The sequence below is a fragment of the Malaya genurostris genome, chromosome 3 (genome assembly GCF_030247185.1).
Source record: "Malaya genurostris strain Urasoe2022 chromosome 3, Malgen_1.1, whole genome shotgun sequence".
Classification (NCBI taxonomy): domain Eukaryota; kingdom Metazoa; phylum Arthropoda; class Insecta; order Diptera; family Culicidae; genus Malaya; species Malaya genurostris.
This window is the reverse complement of record NC_080572.1, coordinates 281,684,944-281,709,719: the sequence shown is the minus strand read 5'-3', so window position 1 is coordinate 281,709,719 and position 24,776 is coordinate 281,684,944. Positions and strand designations below refer to the sequence as shown.

Sequence of the window (24,776 nt, the reverse complement as noted above, 5' to 3'; positions counted from 1 at the left end):
AGGTGATCGATTCACCGGGTCTCTACCACCAGATAAATGGACCTTTTGTCTACCGGCACCGGCACATTTGGGTGGTACCGGAAACTTTTTCCCAACCCGCAATTGCATAAATATTTTGTCGAAATTTTTTTTTTTGTTGTGCCATTAACAGAACTTTTTGAGCCACCCTCTATCAAAAGTCGACAAATATCGGAAATAGTTTTCTCAAAAACCAAAACCACCATAGCAAATTTAATCCAGTCGTTGGTGAAAACCAAAAAAAAAAAGTGAGGTAAAATATGAGGAACATAGCCGCCGCCTTTTTGCGGTAACTAAATGTTACACTGGCACCTTAGTTTAAAGATTGATTAAAATTAAACTGTTGCGTAAATCTTTGATCTTTGAAATTTACTTTCCAACAGGCCCGTACCCAGGATTTCGTTTCGGGAGGGGCCCAGCTCAAAAATAAAACAACTAACTTCTTCATATCTAGTTCTTGGTGCGCCTTTAGTACCTCTTGTTTCTTGGAAGCGTTAGTGCAAACACAAAAGAAATTAATCAGCTAAAAACAATTTTCGAATTCGCCTAGAAAATAATTTCCCACTTAAGTAAATATTCATATATTATAAAATTGAAATCGGGAAAAAACTGATTTAACTTTCTCACATCGCAGAGACCCAAAGTACGGATTCGATTTCCGGTTCCGGAATTACAGAGTATTGAGAGTGTAAACCTTCAACTTCGGGAGCGTGTTTTTGTAAATGACAATGTAAAAAGGAGCTTCTTCTAGCTTGGAAATTTTCATTATTTTTACGTTTCGTCTTCGACTCATCAGTGCAGAGCAGTTCAAATTGAACTGCTTAGTGCTAAACTCGGCAGCTCAATTTGAACCGCTAAGCAGACGTAAAGTTTCTGCTACTTACAGAACACTTTTTGTTTTGCCGAACGTGCCGAACGAAAACGTGTTTTCGACTATTTCTGGCCGATGCAGGTATGGTCATTTAGGGGTTAGCCAAATTTTGTGCTAGGGCACATAACCGTGCACATTATTTTTACGCTTCGTCTTTGACTCATCAGTGCAGAGCAGTTCAAATTGAACTGCTTAGTGGAAATTTTGCTGGTTTCAATTCGATTATGATGGCTCCGAAAGCACGGAAAAGCGTTCAAAATTTTTTATATATCTCTTATCGTTTTCTCAAACAATACTTTTAGTAACGGTTAAAAACTACAAAACACAGCCCCCGAAAATTTCTCAGAGAGAACTAAGACAATTTTCGAAAGCATGGTTTCATAGATGTCCATTAAATTCAGCTAAAACCACATAATGAATGGTTACAATGGTGGTGGTTAAAAATTTTTTTTTGTGTCTAGAGCACATAAACGTTTTTATATACTTTATGTTAACCAATATTATCAGTCAGTGAAATAAGGCCCAAATTGTAATTCCGTATTCCAGAATACTGCGTACTAGTTCGATGTAAACATTCTAGAGAAAATACACAGTCTCGAGTGTGGCGTTATCATTATTGATTTTTTATTCGGTTATCAATCTCTCCAGTAATGCACACCAATACTCACTGTCGATGGATTAATTTTCACTTTTCAAGACAGTTCATGAAAAGTATACCATGATAATCCCAGATAATCGACATCATGACCTGTCCAACCTATTGAACTTCCCTAGACTGCATCGGAACTGCAACGTACAAAAAAAAGTCCAGCCGAACATCTTTCCAAAGTGCGCTCGCGTTCGTCTTTTGCCTTGAATACGACTTACTTTACTATGGGACGTCTTTTCAAATTTGTAGGGGTAGTTGTTCGGTTGCCGGCACCCCAACGTAACTTTTGACCGAAAGTAAGTAGCGTCATTCCGACAAATGTCATGTCTGTGTAATAGCAGCACGTTCTTTTTGTACCGAATACCAAAGCAAACAGACGCGTGTACTTTTTGCTGCGCTTAAAACAAACAAATAAACCACCTTTGAAGCGTTTATACCACTCGTATGCCTGTGTTTTTCCTAGACACTAACATTTTCAACGTTTCGGAAAACTTAAATCCATTTGCAACACAAAATTTGATGCACGCACGTTGTTCTAAATTTTCATCCATTATAAAAATCGCCACACGAAAATTTTTCAACTTCTTTGTATAAACGCCAAACAAAAACTAATCGTACGATATGCGTCAAAATTTGACAGAATGTGTATAAAAGTGTTGCCAACGTTGAGAGAATAAAAGTTTACCGATTGGACAAGCGCGGGAATTTTAAAATGAAAATTCCGGTTCTTTTTTGATCATAAGGTATATTAGGTGAAATCGATCTGTTTCGTGATTTATTACCGGATGCCATAAAAATTTACGGAACTAAAGTTTTTTTTAGTTATTTTCAAAATCTTTCCCGATTTCGGTTACCGGCACCCCAAGGTGTTCAGTTACCGGTACCCCATTTTTTCGAAAAATCGCGAAAAATTATCAGTGATATGCAGAGATGCCAAGTCTGTAAATTTGATTGAAAAATTATCAAATTTCTTAGTTAACGTGTAAACCTTTTTTCGTCTCAAGACTTTTTACAGACTTCTAAAACTTCGATTGTTCGCAGATATTTGTCAGATATTACAGATTTTTGAAAATTGGCGTGATCTTTTCGCTTTTGCTAACAAAACTTTTTGAAATACCTGGCAGCTCGGGTGATATGCAACACAACTTGACACCTTCAATACATCCGTCATATGAGTAAAAACTTTGGTTATCTGGTTCTGTTAGCCACGACGACTCCAAACAAATCGTCTAAGTCAAGAAAAATAAACTTTAACGCACTGATTAATGCCATTAAACGTTGCTTAGTGGATAAGAAGCCAACAAATTCGACTGCAGCAACGTATTCAATCCCGCGAAGCCGGTGGAAGACCGGTCTAATCAACACCAAAGGTATCACCCTACAAATAATTGGTCAAGAGAGCCAAGGCGAAGTCACCATCAGACAAGAAAGACTTTTGTCCAAAATGCCTCCAAAAAGAATAAATTTCGTTTTTTCTTTGAATAATTGAATTGCAGTTTTTACTTATATTTTCCAATTTTAGCGAAATATCTTGGGATGTCGGTAACCGAACACTTTTTTTGAAATGGCCAAAATTTATCACTTTACTAAATTTATAATAAAGTTTTTTCAATCGATTGAATCAACTTAGTTTCTTTTCCAGTTGTTAGCTAGGCACTTTAGCTTTTCATTGATGTATAGATGTCTGCATAATGTGCACTTAGTCAGGAGTTATAAGCTTGAAAGAAAAGGGTGCCGGTAACCGAACACTCTCCCTTACTTAAGCCAAAAACATAATTTTTCTCCATGCTATCGGAAATATGATTTATGACACATATTATCATATCAGAACTTTTGTTTGGTTTCCTTCACCGTTTTGCCTTCCAAAAATGTTTTTTTAACCTCCCCCCCTTACCCCTCCCCTCTAGGTACGTGCTTGCTTTCCAATATACGAAACATTTCCATCTCAAGTTCTTCAGTTCGTCATTGGTCAGAATATTTACAAATTAGCCGGTTCGGATAGTAAATGGTAAAAGACCTTTATCACTACTTTCCGACATACCAGAGACTTGGGTGATTCGCATTGTTCAGATGCCTAAGCCCAACTCCTCTGGTAGAAGGTAAAAGTTAAGTTACTAGAAGATTCCTGCTTGCTTAAATGACCCTCTGTCACGTCTCACTTTTCCGTTCTATATTTCCACATCCTTGCTCTCCCTTGAGTACTATCATTCTATAATTTTCATTGTCTGTTTCTACAAAAAAATGGTCTCTGGTTAGTAGAATATCGCAAAAAGAAAAAAGAAATATTGACTACTAAACTTAGTCGTTAAAAAAGAAAAAGATTGCATATTAATTCTTCTCAAAACATGATCACTATTTCACATAATTGCACCACTATGCCACGTTGGATGATTTCATAATTAGTAATGTTGACTTTTCACTTGTACAATTGCCCGTTAAGCAATAAAAACCTTCGAAAGTATGAGATGAAAATTTGGACTTAACTCACTTGATTGTGCCTTGTTTTCATCTCATTTCGTATCGCACGATTACCAAGTTTTCTCATAATGTTATGAAAAAAAATGTTCTGGTACACGTGAGTCAAGGATGCAAACGGATGCGGTAAAATACATTTGTCCTTGTACATTCTATACATTCAAAATTCTACAGCCTGCTACGACTGCTTCGCGATACATTTACCGCAGAGAGAGTACCAGCGACGATCAGAACAGTACAGGTACAAATAAATTTTCTTCTTCTTCATTCTACTTTATACGGTTTTCTACTGCTGCTTGAAACTTCCGTCGCTTTCAAAACTGTACTGTAGTTTCCTAACGCCAACGAAAAAGTGTATTCTACCGCTGTACTTTACGGTGTTCGCTCAGAAGGTGTGTAGTTAAGGTGAAATGTAGCGGAATGAGAAAATCGCGTTTTTGATCAAATATTCAAAAACTAGACCGATTTTCGAAAAACCAAAAACACTTAAGTTTTCGAAATCAAATTTATCATAACTAAGCATTCTTAGAATTTTGAAATTTTGCTTTGCCGAGCCGTAATTGGTTTTTGAAATGTATAAACGGTTGCTGTTCCGTTCCACGGGGATGATTTTAGAACTGAAAAGTAGTGTTTGAATTTCACAAAGAATCTGAAAATGCAACTCAACATTATAAAATTTTAGCCAAAACAACCGAAATTTGAAAAAGTTTACATAAATTGAGGTGGTGTGAGAAATGCACGGTGGACACGGTGGCATTATATCGTGAGCAAAAATTGCATATCAAATAATGACGCGAACTTATGCAGTATTGGGTTTTGTGTTGAAATAAAAACGAGTTGAATACAATAAAATGGGCATTGTAAGAAATTGTTTAATTTCTAAGTAACTGTCATTTGATGTTGCTGAAGCAATAAAGCCTGGCTGTGCGATATCGTATAACAGGTATTATTTTAGATTGTAGCAATTTTTATAGCAAAACTATAACTTCATCATTGACAAGCTACTGAATGAACTGCAAACGAAGTGTTATCGTGATACAAACAATGTGATAAATATTGATAAACAACAGGCATATACATGGTTAGCAAGTTGGTCAATACATATACACATAACCTCATGTTAGTCATTCATAATTACTCATGATTTATAACTCTACTGTAAGAGTAATCACTAACAATAACGATTGAATTAGCATATATTGAAAGTGTGAAGGCTTCAAAAATCCATTACGATCAGTCTTTTTTACAATCCAATATAACGAGAGGTAAGCCCACTGCGCTCAATCATTGAAAAAAGTTCTTGTTTCTATGTGTCCGTTTTTCTTGGTATGCTTTGTGTGACGGTTAGTTCAACTGAAGCGGATAAAATTTTGCGCGCATTTTATGACGGTACATTTCACCTTAAAGGTTGATTCAATTGACCTTTCACATGCGTATTTGCGTATAGACGAATGATTCATCTATTTGGAACACTGATTATATTTTATCTAACTAGGAGTTCGTTGATATTTTTGATAATCTTTTCGAACAATGCAGTTCGTTATCTGGAATCAAGACCTTTTTGCCTTTCTCATATAGAAAAGCTATGCAATCACTGTGAAAGTCGACTTTTTAACCGAGGCCCGGAGGGCCGAGTGTCATATACCATTCGACTCAGCTCGACGAACTGAGCAAATGACTGTGTGTGTGTGTGTATGTAACAAAAATATGCGCTCACTTTTCTCAGAGATGGCTAAACCGATTTTCACAAACAAAGATTCAAATGAAAGGTCTCATAGTCCCATAGCGTGCTATTGAATTTCATTCCGATCCGACTTCCGGTTCCGGAGATATAGGACGATATGTACCAAAAAAATGAAAAAATATGCACTCACTTTTCTCAGAGATGGCTGAACCGATTTTCACAAATTAGAATTCAAATAAAAGGTAGTATAGTCCCATAATTATTTGAATGTGACTTCCGGTTCCGGAGTTATATGGTAATATGTGATAATTTGAGAAAAATTTTACACTCAATTATCTCTGGAACAACTCAACCGATTTTCGCAAAGATTCAAATGAAAGGTCTTATAATATCCTAAAAATTTGTAGAACATTTTATCTGGATCCGACTTCCGGTTCCGAAACTAGAGCGTGATAAGTGGAAAATTACCAATTTTATTAGTATTTTTCCACGAACGATGGTTAAAAACAGGTACAAATCTCATAAAACTGTCTGATAAATTCTTCTAGTTTGCAGAGCTTGCTAGTTTGAGGGCATGAAAACTCAATTCGGCACTACTGGTCTCCTCTTTTCCTGTTCCGAGAGCACCGAAAGTGGAGAAGAAAAACTCCTAAAAACTAAATTCGCTTCGAATTTCCGGAATGTTTGAATCGATTTTCACAAATCTTGATTTCAATTAAAGTTCATACGGTCTTTAAAGCTACTGTGAAATTTCATCCGGATACATTTGTTTTGGAAGAATCGGTTAAGTTTTTGTCCGGTTTTTGCATTCAAAGTTATTTTGTCCGGTTCTTGCAGAAAAGATGTTTTTAAACGTCCATGTCCGGTTTTTGCTCTCAATGTTTTTATCCGATTTTTTCATTCAAAAATACTTAAACGAGTTTTCCAAACTAAGTTGCTCTTATCCAATTTTTGCTTTCAGCCGTTCAAATGGAAGTTAGGACTAGTAAAATAAGGACAAGAAGAAATTAGATTTCCGCTTCGATCCTTTTGTCGATGTTACTATCTTTGAAGATATATTTTTAATGCTTGTTCAACACCCTTCCAACTAGAAAATTCAAATGTAAAATTTAAAGAAATCAAAGAGCAAATCATAATTCATCGAGAAATCCAGTGGCGCATCTAGAGGGGGGGGGGCGAAGGGGGAACTCACCCCGGGCGCAACGTTTCTAGTTTTTAGAGGGACGGTAAACCAATTCTTGGGACCTTTTTTTTTGCTCATCCAAATCTTTCCGGAGATAGAGTTCAGCATCTTTTTGCTCACTAAACAAACGATGGGGACGCCATATTTTCTTTATATGCCACGGGAGAAATCTATAAAAGGTGCGATGGTTTTTTATTAATTCCGGTAAACACGAGAATAAGAATACTCATTGTTTTCTAATGGTAAATAATTGTTTTACTAATATACGTAGGATACTTTCCAGCGATCATCATCAGCACACAGGCCCGTGCGCAGGGGGGGGGGGGTTTGGGGGTTTTAATCCCCCCCCCCCCCCCCCATGAAGAATTTTTTTAAAATTAAGTTTCATGAACAATGGAGTACTTATTATATTAAAGTGCAAATAACTTGACAATTCATACTACGTTTTCAGAATTTTTTTACAGTTTCAATATTGTGGATGACACAACTTTCTTTTTCAAATTTTGGCGCCTTTCCCACTTTCTGTCAAGTGTTACTGGAAATGCAGTCATCGATGTTACGCATTTGTATAGTGGGGGCCCGAAGTACCGACTACCACCGCTCTCAATAACGCGCATCTTTTCTCTAAAGTAAAGCCCAATACTCACATGCAGGGGAACTATTTCTTTTATCGTTTTCGCTAAAAAATGTTCGACAAATTTACTGTAGTGGGAAAGCTAAGAAATGTTTCCTGTTTTGAGCAGTAAGTCTGAAGTTTTTTGGAGCTCACTTTGATAAATCAATTTTGTGGGACCAAAGATGATATTTTAGCAAATTTATTTCCCAATCAACCAAAATAGCAGTAATCTTCTACAAGTTTACCAATCTCGTTTATTTACAATTTTTTTTGTAAATGTCCCCAAACTTCAGTATAGAGTAATAAATAATTCAGTTCAAAATTATTCAGAATTTCGTCTTAGCTCAACTTTACCGATCGATCGGTAAAAAATACTTTTTACTAATCTTATTATTGAGTTGTTCGAAAGCCAGTAACAATATTTTACCGATTTTTTATTATTAGAGGAGGGTGGCCCAAACTTCCCAGTGTAAGCTAAGTCGCCACTCCAACGTTTCTCAGATATAGTGTGGGTGTTAGCTCTACCAACCTAACCAACTGATTTACGGTAGTACATATAGAGTATAATTAATAAGGTTTTATTACCATATAATTATCATTTTAGGTTTTATTATTCAATAAACATGATATCAATTTTCAGAAAATTCTACTGTTTAAATAAACGCTACTTAGCGACCGTAAAAACCACTATAAAACGCTCCGAATGGTCTATAATCGTAGGTAACGAATTTTTTCTAACATGATTCAACACCGAAAATCTCAAAAAATATTAATTTGTTCGGTACCGTCCGATAATTTGTTTCAATATTGCTCATATTTTAAAAGATTTTAAACTTTTCCAATAAAATAAGTAATACTAGTGTAGAAGAAGATTCCAGATCTTTCGACACGGAAACCCTGTGATTGCATGAAAAATAAAATACTCTTTTGGTACAACACGGATAGCTGTGGAAAAACGTGGCTATGAGAACGGACTACTTGGATCGAAAAAAGCCGTCTCCTTTAAATCGATTTGAATTGATACAAATCCCTGATAAATGAAAATATCCAAAAAAAATATCATGAATTTTTTTCCATCCAAAATCAAACATTCGCTGAACTTACACTAAGAGTGTAAAAATGCAACAAAAAAAACCCGGGCTTTTGCAATCTCAATCTACAGTCGTTCGTTCAACGTCCGAGAGAGTAGCTGTATTTTTTTTGTGCAGACGGACAACCGAATGGCGCACTGGCACGGTATGTGGATCGGGCACTAAGCATCACAGGATTAAAGTCTTATCATTCTAAGTCTAGCTTTCATTCATTCGTTCAGTTTTATTATTTTCTTTTTTTTTTTGAGTTGTTGCGACATACGTTGTTCTAGCTAGTGCCCGTGGGTTCTCCAGCAGAGCACGGTATCAGCCGAAGGGAATTCCTCATTTCTCATTTCTCGAATCAGATTTCAGACGGTGGCATTAGGTGCCATTCTCGAAACCGACCAGGAATTACGTTACTTTTTTCCTAATAATCTGGGATTTCGTGCGTTTGAAACCTGCGATCTATAGTTGCTGTTGAAAGTTGAAAATTGAAAGGATTTCCACAATATGCTTCTAATTCATGCAAAAAGATAATCGCATCCATTTCCCCTGGAGAAAGGTGTCGTAGGCATCCATTGTTGGTTGTCGGAATAATATTTAGCCTTCTGAAATAAGATTTCCCATTCGAAAGTTGTTTTTAGGTTTATCTTGATGCATCACATCAAGAGATGTAGATATAAAGAACAATGGTTTCAATACATAAGGAGTGTATCGATAAGTAGTTAGCAACAATTGTTTGAAAATTATTACTCTGAAATGGCTTAATTTTTTGCAGCGTGTTTTGCGGTGACATGTGTGTTTACATGTCAATAACAGCTACGCAATCGATTGGTTTCGATACGGTTTATCGTTTCAATGATGAGTCGAATTGATCCGGAAACGCGAAAGAAAATTCTGTACACTTGGTGCTCAGAAAGTGGTGTCACGTACAACGAAATTGCAAAACGGGTGAAAGTCCACCACAGCAGTGTCAAAAATATTATCGAGAAGTTCGGTAAGATTCTTTCCATGAAGGATTTGCCCCGATCCGGTTGGAAAACGGGTCCCAGCCAGCCCGGCCGGGACTTAAAAGTGGTTGAGTACATCAGGAAAAACCCATCGGCGTCGACGCGGGATTTGGCCAAGCAGTTCAACACCAGCATCGGGATGATTCAACGGATCAAAGTTCGGAACTCCCTGAAAACGTACAAGAAACAGAAGGTGCCGAAAAAGTCTCTGGTACAGCAAGCTCAGGACAAAACAAGAGCGCGAAAACTGTATAACCGGATTCAACAGAATAAAGACGGATGCATTCTGGTCGACGACGAAACCTACGCCAAGGAAGACTCTCGAGCGCTGCCCGGACCGCAATATTATACGAAATCGGTGTACCAGGACCTGGACGACGCTGACACCACGGTGACGATGGAAAAGTTTGGGCAGAACGTGTTGGTCTGGCAAGCAATTTGTACCTGTGGTTTGCCGTCGTCGATTTTCTTCACGAAGGCGCAATTAACGCCAAGGTGTACGAGGAAGAATATTTGAAGAAGAGAATGCTGCCACTGTACAGAAAGCATAAGGCTCCTCCGCTCTTCTGGCCCGATTTGGCTTCAGCCCACTATGCCAACTCCGTTCTACAGTGGTTGTCAAAAAATAATGTCTAACTCGTGGAAAAGGACATCAACCCACCGAACTGCCCGGATCTTCGACCAATTGAAAGGTATTGGACAATTGTCAAGCGGCACTTTCGGAAGGAAGGTACAGTTTCCCAAAACAAGCAGGAGTTAAAAAAAAACTGGACAGCTGCCACCAGGAAAGTCACAAAAGTAACTGTGCAGAATTTAATGAAGAATGAAGAAGTCCAAAGTGCGAGCGTTTCACAGAAACTAGGATTTTCTTCAATATAATCAGTGAAATGCATAAAAATGTAATTTTTCTACAATATATCGAAAACTGATGTCAAAATATGTTTTTTTTCACTTTTTTATTCAATAATCAATGTTGCTAACTACTTTTCGATACACTCCTTATACGAGATTGAACAAAGCACGCTGCGAACGGATCAAAGCCGATGGTGTTTTCTTCTTCTTTTAGTACCACCACGTACCGACGCGTACCAGTTTTGCATCGTCATTTTGAATTTCAATGTTTTAACACTCATTATAGGGCTATAATTTCAGAACCGGAAGTCGGATCAGGATGAAATTGCACAGTATATTTAAAGACAATGAGAGCTTTAATTTGAATCGTGAAAATCGGCTTAACCGTTACTGAGAAATCGAAGTGAGTTCCGTTTTATGAGATTTTCTGCACTATTATCGGTGCTTTCGGAAGCGGAAACCGGGGACTAGTAGTCCCAAAGTAGTTTTATATATTCACTAACTAACAAGTTCTGCCAACTAGTTGAGTTTAGTAGTAAGTTTGATAAAAATGTACACCTCGATTCGCCATCGCTTGTGAAAAAATACTCATAAATTGAAAATTTTCACTAATCACACTGTAATACCGGAACCGGAAGTCGGATCTGGATCAACCTTTCGGGGACTTTAATACCTTTTATTTGCTTCTTAGTTTGTGAAAATCGGTTAAGAAATTTCCAAGAAAATTGAGTGCGCATTTTTTCATAAATTTGCGCATATTTCCTTGTAATTCCGGAACCGGAAGTCGTATCCAAATAAAATTCAGAAAAATTGTCGTCGTTCTGATTATAGGCACTCTAAGATAAAACGCTTCTGGGACTGCCAGTTTATTTTGTTATAATTTCTGGATTTAAATTTAAAAACTGACATAAATTATGCATCTAAAACTAGAACACTCCTGAACATACCCTAAATCGACAAAGTGAAAGGGGGGTAAATTTTTTTTTAATTTCCATCAAAGAAAAAAACTTCCAAATGATGTCCTCCGTTGGTCCGATTAATGTTCAATAAATTGTCCAACGGGAGGCCAATTCAGGACTTTCGTTTGCCGATTTTGAAACAGACCATTGAACCAAATGCCTTTTTTTTCGTTCAACAAACCAGACAAACAGACAGAGGTCCATTGTTGAGTCACACACCTAGAAATAATCGTGTAAATTTACGTCTTCTGAGATCGAGATATATACGAGCGTCAATAATAACTGATTTTTACAGTAGATCTAACACATATTTGATGCATTAAGTAATACTTTTGAGTGGTGAAACATGTAAAACTGCACGTCTGCTTGAAAGACGGGGTGTGGTTGACACATATTCAAATCTTTCATGTGAAACTAAGTCATTTTACGAATTACGTTTTTATGAATTGTGTCATATGTGGATTTGCATCACCTGCAAAGTTCATAATTTTTTTGCTGTGCATCTTCAATATGAGGAGTTGGAGCCCCGTAGAACTAGTTCTACTGGAGAATTTTGGAAGGTTCTAATTACCTTTTTTTTCAAATAAACACTGCACACCTATAGAATACTTCTATTTTGCGCAGTCATTTTAGAGATATATGAGCAATTAAATCGATAAAATTGATATTTCATGAGAACACGCCGTTTTTTCTAAATTAGTCTGGATTCTCCATCGCCAAATTTATTGTTTTTGTAATTCTCTTGAAATTTTCTTTTTATATGAAGAAGATACTTGATTGAATCGCATCTACAGGTTAATACTATCTACACAGATTTTCCAGCGGCATTCGATAAAATAAATCATCAAATAACAATTGCTAAACTCGACAGACTGGGCTTTAGTGGCGCTTTACTGGATTGGATGTGTTCATATCTTACTGGTCGCGAGATGTCGGTGAAAATAGGAAACTTCACAACAGTTCCTTTTACTGTTAGTTCTGGAGTACCTCAAGGAAGCCTCTTAGGACCGTTTATATTTTTACTCTACCTCAATGATCTCAACCTCTCCGTGAAATGTTTCAAACTATCATTTACTGACAACTTCAAACTATATCATCCTATAAAGGAACTAGAAGATGCACGGTTTCTGCAAGCTCAGTTTGACACATTCGCCAAATGGTGCCACAATAACAGGATGGTACTAAACGCTTCCAAATGCGCCATTATATCTTTTTCCCGAAAACGCTCAATAATTACATATGACTATCATCTCTTGCAAAATGTCCTCAAACGTGAATCCTCGGTTAAGGACTTAGGTGTTATTCTCGATCACAAATTGGATTTCAAGAATCATGTCGATTATGTAATTTCGAAAGCTTGTAAATTCTTAGACTTAATATTTCAGATCACTAAGAACTTTACCGATATACACTACCAGAAGACTTTTTATTGTGCGCCAGTTCGATCAACATTAGAATACGCAGCTATCGTTTGGTCGCCATATTATCAGATCGACATTGATCGTGTCGAAGGTGTTCAACGCAAATTCGTTAGATTTGCACTCCGCAATCTACCATGGAGGGACCCATTCAACCTGCCTAGTTACAAAGATCGCTGTCGGCTTATTGAGCTAGATCCACTGTCTGTACGTAGGAACATGTGCAAGGCTGTCTTTATTGCTGATCTAATTCAATCACGTGTTGACAGTCCTGATCTCCTACAATTGATCAATTTTGACATTCATCGTCGAAGTCTTCGTTCTCATCCATTTATACGAATTCCCCATGCTAGAACCAATTACGGATATAATGAACCCTTTTCCAGTATGTGCCGTTTATTCAATAGTTGCCCACAGGAGTTTGATTTCCATCTCTCTCGTAACGCGATACAACGATTATTCCATGATTCTTTATTTTTGCTGTTATAATACTAATGTTAATTCTTTCCGCTCGACCACCCCTTCGTCTCTCCACCATCTTCATTGAAAACTAATGAATTCGCTCGTTGTAACTAATCCTATTGTATCTCCTCTTCTCCGCTCTTCATCGTTCTTCTCCTATCTTTTTCGACCACTAATTAGATCTACATGCCGAACCTAGCCCCGTTTCGTTCGCCAACTCTCATTCAACACTCCCTCCTTCTACCTCCCATTTTAAAGCATATTTCTTTTCTTCTCTAGTTTCAATGAAAAATCACCATCGTATACCCGATGGGTTTAGTGTCATCTAATTACTATAGACTTAGTTAGCTAGGGTTAGTATTAAGTGCATACATGTATCTGTTGGATTGTTGTAATCTGTTGATATAAACGATGAGGAGGTTTCATGCCTGCTGGAGTGAGAGATTAATATTTCAGCTCCATAAATTAATAAATATATAAAAATAAATTTTCACACTACTTTTGTATAAAAGAACACAACAACAAAGTAGAATTTCGTTCAGTATGTTGTTCAACGAACGCTATACGCCTAACCCTAAATATAACCGCTTTATCAGTGGGCAGGTTCAAAACAGTTCCAATTTGTAGGTCATATGTTTTGCTGGCCATTCGAACTAACTTCGGCTATTCCGGTCCTCGAAATTAGATCTCGGCCATGGGAAATAGTGGTCAAAAATACATTGCTATATGTTTCAGATACAACAATTTACCAAACATGTTTTGACACTTCTCATCCAATTATTGACTCTGACAAAATTATTGACTGAAGTATCTTTATTTGAGTATTGCTGAATGAGAACCCAAGTAGCAAATGTAACTTATTGAAATTTCAAGAGGTTTTACAGGGTCCGGCTTCAGACCGCTCGCGCAGCTGACACACGGGCATCAGCTCTCTAGAAATTTGCTAAATGACAGTTCGGAGTTGTATTGTTTACAAGCGCAAGAAAGCATTTTGCCAAAAGTGAACGCGAAAAAAAATCAGTGATGGATTTAAAACGTAATAGTGTGATTGCTTTATATTTAGATGGAAAATCACAACCAGCGATTGTTCGTGAGCTCAAACACCTTAAAGTGAATAAAGTTTTTGTTTATCGCACCATAACTCGTTACAATAATACTGGTAGCATCGCAAAACGTCATGGAGGTGGTCATCAAAAGACTGCAACGTCACGTGAGATGGTTCAAAAAGTGAAGAAGCGACTTGAACGAAATCCTCGACGAAGTGCCAATCAAATGGCAAAAGAACTGAAAATATCCGACCGTAGCATCCGCCGCATACTGAAAAATGATCTGAAGGTCAAGCCTTACAAGATCCAAAAGGCGCATGATCTCACACCGAAGCAGCAACAAGTTAGACTTGAGAGAGCGAAGGAGTTGCTTCGTTTGCCCGAAGGCGGTCGATTTCCGAACATTGTATTTTCTGACGAGAAAATTTTTCCAATTGAGCAATTCGTAAACTCTCAAAATGATAGGGTTTACTTGACCGACCGTTCATACGAGAATTTGAGTCATCGATTGGCCACCAGGAGGCAGCACCCGCAACAGATAATGGTTTGGGCCGCTGTAACCGCAGATGGGCGCTCTCCAATCGTTTTCATCGAGCCTGGCGTCAAGGTAAATGCGACATATTATCGGGAAAGTATTCTGGAGGTTGCTTTGAAGCCGTGGGCAGACAAACATTTCGGTGGCAGACCATGGACGTTTCAGCAGGACTCGGCACCGTCTCACAAAGCTCGAGTGAACCAAGAATGGCTGAAAAACAACGTTCCGAACTTCATCACGTCCACACAATGGCTCTCGAATTCACCAGATGCGAATCCAATGGATTATTCTCTTTGGGCCATTTTGGAAAGCAAAGTCCGAACTAAAAGATACACCAGTCTCGAGTCGCTTAAAAAAGTTATTGTCCGCGAGTGGGCCTAAATACCTGCAAGTCACATTCGGCAACTTGCGATTCGTTTTTTGACCGTCTCAAGGCCATAGTCAAGGCAAAAGGTGGTCATATCGAGCAAAAGTGAATTGATTCAGAATTTTGTATTATTTGTACACATTTTGTACTTTGAATTAAGTAAAAGTAATTTTCCAAACTGAATTTATGGCATTTTTAATTGGTTACACTTCGAGTGCCGGACCCTGTACAATTGTTTCAGAATTGTTTTCTTATGTTAGATGAGTTCAGGAAGATTTTTAAATATATTAAAATCGGTTGTGCAACTTATCACTGTTAAGTTTTACAATATTACCGAAAAAATCACTACAGAACTACAGAACAATTGTGCAGCAAATCACCAACTTGCCAACGTTGCACTAGCAGTTAGGATAACAGAGGTTTTTTGGCCCACTTTAGGATTGATTTTATTTTGGCCCACTTTGTACAAATATCCACCAAATGTTGTGATATCTTTGAAAACCCTTCCGCAATAGGTAATTTAATATGATAGGCATCAAATTGATGCAACATGGGTTACTTAACATGGATAAAATCCGATAAAATCGATAAAGTTTGTTAGGTGGGCCAAAATATATGAAGTGGCCAAAATACCTCTGTTACCCTATAGAAGCTCTGCAAAAATTTTCACATCGTCATGTAAAAACGAAGCTGTTCAACTTTTCAAAAAATTTCCAATTGGCTGTCATAATTATATCTCTTGTGAAGAAAAAAGTAGTCAAATTATGCTCTCCGCAAGGCAAAAAATGATAAGCCGAGTTGAAAACCTCGCTGTAAAAACAGTAAGATATTATCATAAAAGTTTCAGAATTACAGCATTACTTATGCAATGAAAACAAAAATCAATCAGATAATTTGTATTCGGTTTTCATCTCGCGAAAAAAATGAACAGACTTGACAACACTTTTTAAAGATATTGAACGAAAAGTTAATTTAATCATAGTTCCTCCCATGGATATATATTACCGCTTGTGCAACTTTTTTTTTTCATAACTATTTATTGGAATATGAGTTAAAATTAAATTATTAAGATTTAAATTGGGTGTTCAGCCACAAGTGGTGACTTTTCAGCCCTGTTATATACATGTTTTGGTTATTACCATGAAGACATCATTTGCTTCCGCAATTCTGAGATTTTTGTGGAGGGAAAATTCTAAACCTACTTGTATTGTGTAATGAGGAAAAAGGAACTTATATACTAACTTATCAACTAATACAGAGAGCTAATCGATTGCATCGATTTTTGTCGGAATTTGCTTATAATATTAGGTGACATTACATCTAATGGTTCTATATTTGTGAGTTATTTTCAGAATTTTATTCTAAATCCTTTGAAGCGTTTTCTTACTGGTGGAACAACAACTTGACCAAATTGGCTGGTCTGAAAATTTGTTTATAAATTAACAATTTGTTTTTTAGACAGAGCTTAAAATGTCTGTTTATAAGAGGATATAAACATTTAATATATTTATTACACTTGGCCTGGATTCCTTCAATGTGATCCTTGAAAGTGAGTTTTTTGTCATACGTTAAACCTAAGTATTTAGCTTGATCAGACCATGTCAATTCCAAGCCATTCAATTTGAGGATGTGATTATTGTTTGGTTTAAGAAAAGATGCTCTTGGCTTATGAGGAAAGATAATTAATTGCGTTTTTGCTGCATTTGGTTTAATTTTCCATTTTGACAGATAATGACTGAAAATATTTAAACTTCTTTGCAGGCGGCTGCAGATCACTCTCCGATTTCTTCCTGTGGCTAACAGACTTGTGTCGTCACAGAATAGCGATTTCAAAATATTATACAAGATTGGAGCTACGCTCGAACCCTGCGGAACACCGGCTCGTACGGGTAGAAATTCAGATTTACAATTCTGATAGCTAACCTGAAGAGTACGATCAATTAAATAATTTTGAATCATTTTGATCAAATAAATAGGAAACTGGAAATCAGACATTTTTGCTATTAAACCTTTGTGCCAAACACTGTCGAATGCTTTTTCTATGTCTAGAAGAGCAACTCCAGTGGATAACCCAGAAGATTTATTTGCTTTTATCATGTTTGTTACTCTGACAAGTTGATGAGTAGTTGAATGTTCATGACGAAATCCAAACTGCTCTGGTAGATAATTTTTTCGAAAAGTTTACTGATAGAAGAAATTAAACTAATTGGTCGATAAATTGATGTTTCTGCTGGGTTTTTCATCAGATTTGAGGATAGGAATTACTTTAGCGTTTCTCCATCTTTTTGGAAAGTAAGCTAATGAAAAACACTTGTTGAAAATCTTAACCAGGAGTCTCAAGGCAACATCGGGAAGATTTTTAATAAGAATATTAAAAATTCCATCATTACCAAGAGCCTTCAGGTTTTTAAGTTTCCTAATAATTGATTTAATTTCATCAAAATTCGTCTCAATAATGTCATCTTGTGATGACACTTGGGTTGAAATATGCTCATATTTCAGTGAGACTTCATTTTCAATAGGACTCACAACGTTCAAATTAAAATTGTGTACACTCTCGAACTGCTGAGCAAGTTTTCGAGCTTTTTCGCCATTTGTAAGAAATATTTGATTTCCTTCCTTGAGAGCAGGAATTGGTTTCTGAGGTTTCTTAAGAACCTTAGAAAGTTTCCAGAAAGGTTTAGAATATGGTCTAATTTGTTCAACTTCATTAGCGAAAATTTCATTTCGCATTAATTAAAGCTTCGTTGGAAAGTCTGAATGTTACTGGAAGATGATCTGAGTCAAAGTCAGCATGTGTAATCGATTCACTACAAATGTGACTTTGATCTGTTAGAACCAGATCAATTGTAGACGGGTTTTTCACGGAAGAGAAACAAGTTGGAATACTGGGATAAAGAACTGCAAAATAACCAGCAGAGAATTGATTATGAAGTATTTTTTTGTTATTTTGTCTACAATTCCACTGGACATGCTTAGCATTTAAGTCCCCTATTACGAAAAATTTCGATCGATATCTTGTAAGTTTTTGCAAATCGCCTTTAAAGAAATTTAATTGTTCGCCGGTGCATTGGAATGGCAAATATGCTCCAGCGATGAAATAAATTCCATGAATAGTTTCAACTTCGATTCCCAAGCTTTCAATAACTTTAGTATTGAAAGAAGGTAAAATTCGATTTTTAAGTTGCCGTTGGACAAAAATGGCAACACCACCACCCATTCCAGTAAACCTGTCAAATCGATGAACCACATAACGTGGATTATTTTTCAATTTGACATTTGGTTTAAGAAAAGTTTCTGTCACAATGGCAATGTGGATTTTGTGAACTTCGAGAAAATTATAAATTCATCTTCACTCGATTTCAAAGATCGAGCATTCCAATTTAAAATATTCAAATAATTATTTAACATCACTGTTAAATTTTAAATTCATTATAATATTATTCGCAAATTGCCATCCGATTTGAAATGCTTCAAAAAGTGATGAAGTCGAATTCATTCGGATGATCATTTGAAAAAGTTGATCTTGTAGGTAGATCATTTTATTTTCCACTATATCGCCTAAATCGACTTCGCTTAAAGAAGCCAATGGCATTGAATATTGGTAGGTAGACTGCCATTAGAACTGCCATTAGAAGAAGATGATTTGGCCGTTCTACCTATTTATAAATTGTGTTCGTTAGAATATGAACTGGAAGGCGTTGCTGTGTTTTGATTATTTACATTAGAAGAATTAAGTGGTAGTTTTCTACCTGTTACTAAAGCGTAACTGCCATTAGAAGAAGATGATGACGAGGTTGATCTACCTGTCAATAAATTGTTTTCGTTAGAAGACGAATTGGAAGGCGTACCTGTTTTTTGTTTTACATTCGAAGAAATAGGTGCCTAGAAGAATTAGGCGTGGCATTTGTAACGGTTTTTTGATTTTCTGGTATGTTCTGTACATTTAAGGTTGTTAATTTGACTTGTTGTCTAAGCGAACAAGCGTTCAATTTTTTCCCCTGGCAGGACATTTCAAACAATTGGATTTATGATTTCCATTGCAATTCGAACATGAAAATTTATCAGTGGTTTCATTCATTGGACAAACGTCTTTCGAATGCGATTTACCACAATTCAAACACCGTATATCCATATGACAGTTTTTGGTACCATGGCCGAAGCCTTGGCAACGACGACATTGCGTTAAGTTTGCAATATCATTATGGCGTTTATAATGTTCCCAATGAATTTTAATGTGGGAAATGAAACGTACTTTTTCTAAAGTTTTCAAATTGTTTACATCACTTCGATTGAAGTGTATTAGGTAAAGTTCATGGAAAATTCCAGAGCGTGGTTTAGAAGTACCATTCGCTCTTTTTTTCATAAGTATAACTTGGGAAGGTGCAAAACCAAGCAATTCTTTCAGTTCATTTTTAATTTCATCAGTACTTTAATCATTTGATAAGCCTTCCAAGGCAGCCTTGAAGGGTCTGTCTGATTTTATATCATATGAATAAAATTTATGAAATTTCTCGGACAAATATCGAATAAGACGTTCGTAATCTTCCAATCCATCAACCAAGACAGGACATTCTCCTCTTCGTCCGATTTGAAATGAGACTTTTACTTCCGGGAGAAAAGTAGACCGCTTGAGCAACTTGTTTTTGCAACTAAAGCACATGGGCTCACCAAAATAATACCTACAGTGCGTATCACAAATGTCGGGTTTACTAAGATATATGACTAAACTGTATTGTTGTTGAAATCAAATAGTTTGTTTTAAAAAAACAACTAGTTTGATATCAAGATTTTTCAGATTAATTGAAACATCAATATGATTAAAATAGTCTGAAAAGGTGTATGAATGTTTGACAGCATTCTTATATATATTTCAAACACTATCTCGATCATATTCATTGATAAGAATATATTGTTATTTTCACAGAAATTGATGTTCAATCATCAAAACACGTACATTCAAAGGCACTTGAAAATTTCAGGCGTATGAAGACATGTTTCACCATGAAAATGCAGTTCGTTGTTGATTTTATATTTACTAAAACATAAAAGATCAATTCTACAATATGTAGTATTACCATTTATTTATGTGCAGAATATGTTTAAAGTTGTAATGAGATCGATGCATGAGTTTTTGTATCAGTTGCACAATAATTGTGAATAAATGTTCGTAACAACGGAAGAACTTAAAGATATGTTGCACAACAAAGAAAAATTGCGCTTTTTCCATAACACAACAGTCACTAGAATAGTAATATAAACTAATTTGATAAATTGCACAATCAGTAGAAAAATACAGGACAGCAACTTAACGTGCTACTTGGGAAGGAAATTTGATATGTTTAGTATAACATCATTCACGTCCGAAAAATTTCCATTTCCAGCCATCCAGGACTTTCCATTCCGTTAATGAATATAACAATCTTTAGCCGTGTCAATTTCGTCACTAAATTCGTGTTTTGTTTTTGTTTTTGTTCATTGTAGGATTATAGCGATTTTTTCGCTAAGAACGCCCTGAACCAAACCTATCCGGGCTACCGGGCACCGCCGGGCACTCAACACCACGACTAGACAGACGCCACGCAAACGTCCAGCATAGAAAAAAAACACTACACAGCGAAACAAACAAATAAACAATTCGTCGGAGATCCAGTTTACTTTTTTTTGCGATCTTTTACTATGTCATAAGCGAAAGAGATTCTAGAATATTCACACGCACACAAAGAAAAACACAAACAGAAAAGTTTAGATTTAAAAACAAAAAAAAACATCAAGTGGTTTGATACAGTTCAACGAAGAAACAACAAACACAATGACTGTGCTAAAACAGTAAAACAAACATAACTACAATATTATGGTTTAAGCATAAAGGATTGTAACTAATTTTATCGTTCACTGATGCTATGAATAAGTTATTGGATCAATTGTATACCCTTGTAAACTGATGCTAATTTTGTAAAACTGTTTATTCTACCGTCTCGATTTCAGAGCATACAACACCTATTTAACGCTTAATTACCTTTAATCTACTAATAGTTCAATAACCGGACAAGGTTTACACGTAATCGTATTACGCTAAATTGTTTTAACAAACAGGAAAACGAGCAAAGTGGCAAAGCAATAGTAGCACGCGAAAAATTGTTTTTTCAACGAACGAACATTAAAAAAAACACAAATGTTAAAAGCAATTATTAATCAAATGTTCAATTGGTAATGAGTTTTTAGTGATTAATAATGAAACCAGACCACCGGCGTTGGTAACACGTGGAAGTAGGCGGGGAGAATCGTAACAGGCCGGTAGTCACCCGTTCTCGCCTGCAGGACCAAACAACGACAAACAGCAAAAACAAAAAGTCATCAAGAGAAGTTTGCATACCGGTCTGAACATTCGGCGCAGTGAGTGAAACGCAAGAATGACGCAAGTTGAACAAAAAAGAATCAAAAACATCCCCCCGAACCAATGAGATTTATATTTCATTTATTCATAGTCGGCTATTGTTGGGTTGGTTGGAGCGAGCTTTTTTTTTTTGTTTTGTTCCTGGAAAACCGGAAGCCCCATACTTCTGCGAACGAGAAAAATCCGGGTTGAATTTCACACCCGACGCAATGCTGCCAATTCGCAGCTGGTTGTTAACTGACAGGCGAAACAAATCAGGAGGACACCTAGCCAGGAAGCGACAGAATGGCAGCCGAAAAAGGACAGGAAAAAAATATAATTATTTTAAACATTCATTTATTTACCAGTCAGTCAAAAAAGAAAGGGGAAAAACCATTGACCATTGAGCGTTTGCGGAAGAATGAATTATTCATGAAATTTTCTGATTCTTAATAATTTACGTTGTTACGAGCTATTTAATTGGAAAAAAACGGATCGGATAATGTCATCATCATCATCATTTTCAAGAAACAGCACAAGCACAATTGAGGGTGTCCGAGGCTAATTACAACCGTAAATAACACGTCCAACACAAACAAATTCGGCTATGACACCGGCTGATAACACCCTGTGAAAGAGTTAAGTCCCGTTAATTATAAACATGAGGTAGTACAGAAAAACATCAATCCGTTTTTTTCTGTTATCGACTCAGAGGGGGCAGTCAATGAGGGGGGACTTTAAAAATCAACAAACCATTAATTGAAAATAACATATCTATCCTGTTCATCGGGCATCCGACAGGAAAAAAAAGTGTAGAACGACTCGACATCCAGCACGCAATAAATAACTCCACGCGGCACTCGACGACTGTCCACCTCGATAGGGATTGACCCATCAAACAACAAACAAACAAAACAAAAAAAACACCCAGCCTGCTGGTGTCCCCAGGATTATGCTATATTTTCAAATTTTGTTTGTGTTATAAGCGCTTGACCCAACCAAAAAAAAAAGTGTGCTCTAATACTCGAAAGCTGACTGCTGATTGTCAGTACCAACGAAAAAAAAAAACAGCAACGAAGCCCCAATCCCTTTCCGAATATTGATGAATTTGGCAAATTGTTTTTCAGTCTACGAATTCTGCAGATCAGGATGTGCCACAGATAAGAGGAATGCTGAATATTTTAAATTGGTAAATGCACAGTTGCATCGGAGCGTAAAAATGCAAAAAAAAAAAACGCTGACTTTCAACTGATCAATTCTATTCTCTCCTCTACTTCTCTCGGTCGTTATTCACCTGAACACATGTCATAGGATCTGTTCTTTTTTTCATTACCTTTCATTATGCCAATGTACGAATAATTGAGCTGCGAAAAAAGAGAAGTAAAAACTGATAATAAAAAAAAAATGTTGTCGCTACTGAATTTGCGCTGAACGCATATGTATTACTATTTACCATTACTATTTATCATTATTCATATTATTATTGTTATTACAATTGTTGTGAAAAATTTAACTTTTTGTCGACAAACTCTCGGCACAGGAAAATGTGCAAATCGGAACACCATCAGCCAAAGCCAAAAAAACTGAGATGGAAAATTAACCTAACAAATTAAGTTTGTGCGCTCGCGTTATGAAAAGCTAGGAAGATAAAAACAAACAACAACAACGTTTCGATTGTTTCACTTTATACTAAAACTACCGAAATCTACCTGATGATTTAGACCTCACAGAAAAAAAATTAAAACTTCCGATGACGTAAATCCAAGCGTGCCGTATGTTCTTTGCCAGTTGACACTGCGGGATTTTTTCCCTTTAAATTTAAAGTATTTGCTCTTTAAAAGCTACTTCATCTTTCCACTAACCCAAAAATATAACGTCGAAAAAACTATTCATCCACTCGTGAAGCCATTTTGATGTGAATAACTCGTACTTTACTAGGGAGAACCTTATTGAAATTCGCCCTGTGGAAGAATGGGAAAAACCATATCATGAATTTCTCGAAATGTAATATTCGCAACATCCGAATGCTTCAATTTGTGAATAAATTTTCAACAGGGCAAGTTCCATGAATATTGGGGGGGGGGGCACAAAACTTTACAGATCATTGAACTTTGCAATATATAAAGCATTTTTATAAAGGAAACGGAGTGGTTAGAGCAATTGAAAAGCAACCAAGTAAATAAATAAGTAATAACCAATATTCGAAAGTGGTAAAATATAGCACATTTCACATTGTAGTAAATTAGTATTAAAATTTTAGTAACTTAGTTAAGAAATGTGAACGATTACGGAAACGAACTACGGGGATAACAGAAAAAAGTGTTATATCATAAGATATTTGTAGCGAATTTTCTAATAATTATTCCAGTTGCCAAAATATTGGGGCATGGCCCCTCCAATAAATTTGGGGGGGGGGGGGGTTCAAAAAGTGGAATTCGATTTTGGAATAGTTTGGCACATATCAGTCCCGATGTTCTACTGGACGAGTATAAAAGGAAAAACATTCTTAATCCACCTAACAGTGAGAAGACACCTTTTTGTCTTTCTCATATAGGAAGGCTATGCAATCACTGTGAAAAAAGACTTTTTAATCGAAGCCTAATGTCTTTTTTTTACAAGGTAAAATGTATTTACGCACTCTCCACAGGACTACCACTGTATAATTGGAACTACCCACTAAAACACCTTGGATCTCCAACCCTACCTCCCCGGAACTACCGTTAGGTATTACTTCGGGGTGGAAAGCTGTCGGTGCTCAAGGCACTCTTCCCGGACTTATGCATCGTCATGGGCCTGGACCATTTATCTCTCGATTTTGAGCCACTCGTTTCGCTACAGGGGATCGACCAGGATTGGAGCTTAACTTCCGGTCTACTTCGCGAACTACTCGGCTCATCCCCGACGATGGATCTAGCCTACACCGACGGAAAAGTTCCCCGTCGATGGAAGTTTCCCAGGGACCGACGCTCCCGAAATCCGTGAACGGTTCGAATGGCAGGACGCCTGAGTCGGTCCAGTGATTCCGGTTCACTGGTGCCTCGACGATCCATACCGGAGTTACGTCGTAATCTACTCATCTAATCCCCGTCGAAGGATCTAGACTACGCCGACGGAGAGCTCCCCGACGAAAGAGTTTCTCCCGACACCGAATCTCGTGTTTCGCCACACAGGACACTCGAATG

The 24,776-nt window shown here is 36.8% G+C and overlaps 1 protein-coding gene across 1 annotated transcript in view; it reads left to right on the top strand.

The window, feature by feature from the left end:
- Nucleotides 1-23,260, top strand: part of LOC131434357 (uncharacterized) — a 289,695-nt gene extending 266,435 nt beyond the window's left edge. Inside the window, exon 8 of the mRNA XM_058601025.1 lies at nucleotides 20,703-23,260. Coding sequence (XP_058457008.1) covers nucleotides 20,703-20,789 — 87 coding nt within the window. The 3' untranslated portion in view covers nucleotides 20,790-23,260. The remainder of the gene's footprint in view (nucleotides 1-20,702) is intronic.
- Nucleotides 23,261-24,776: the final 1,516 nt, after the last annotated feature.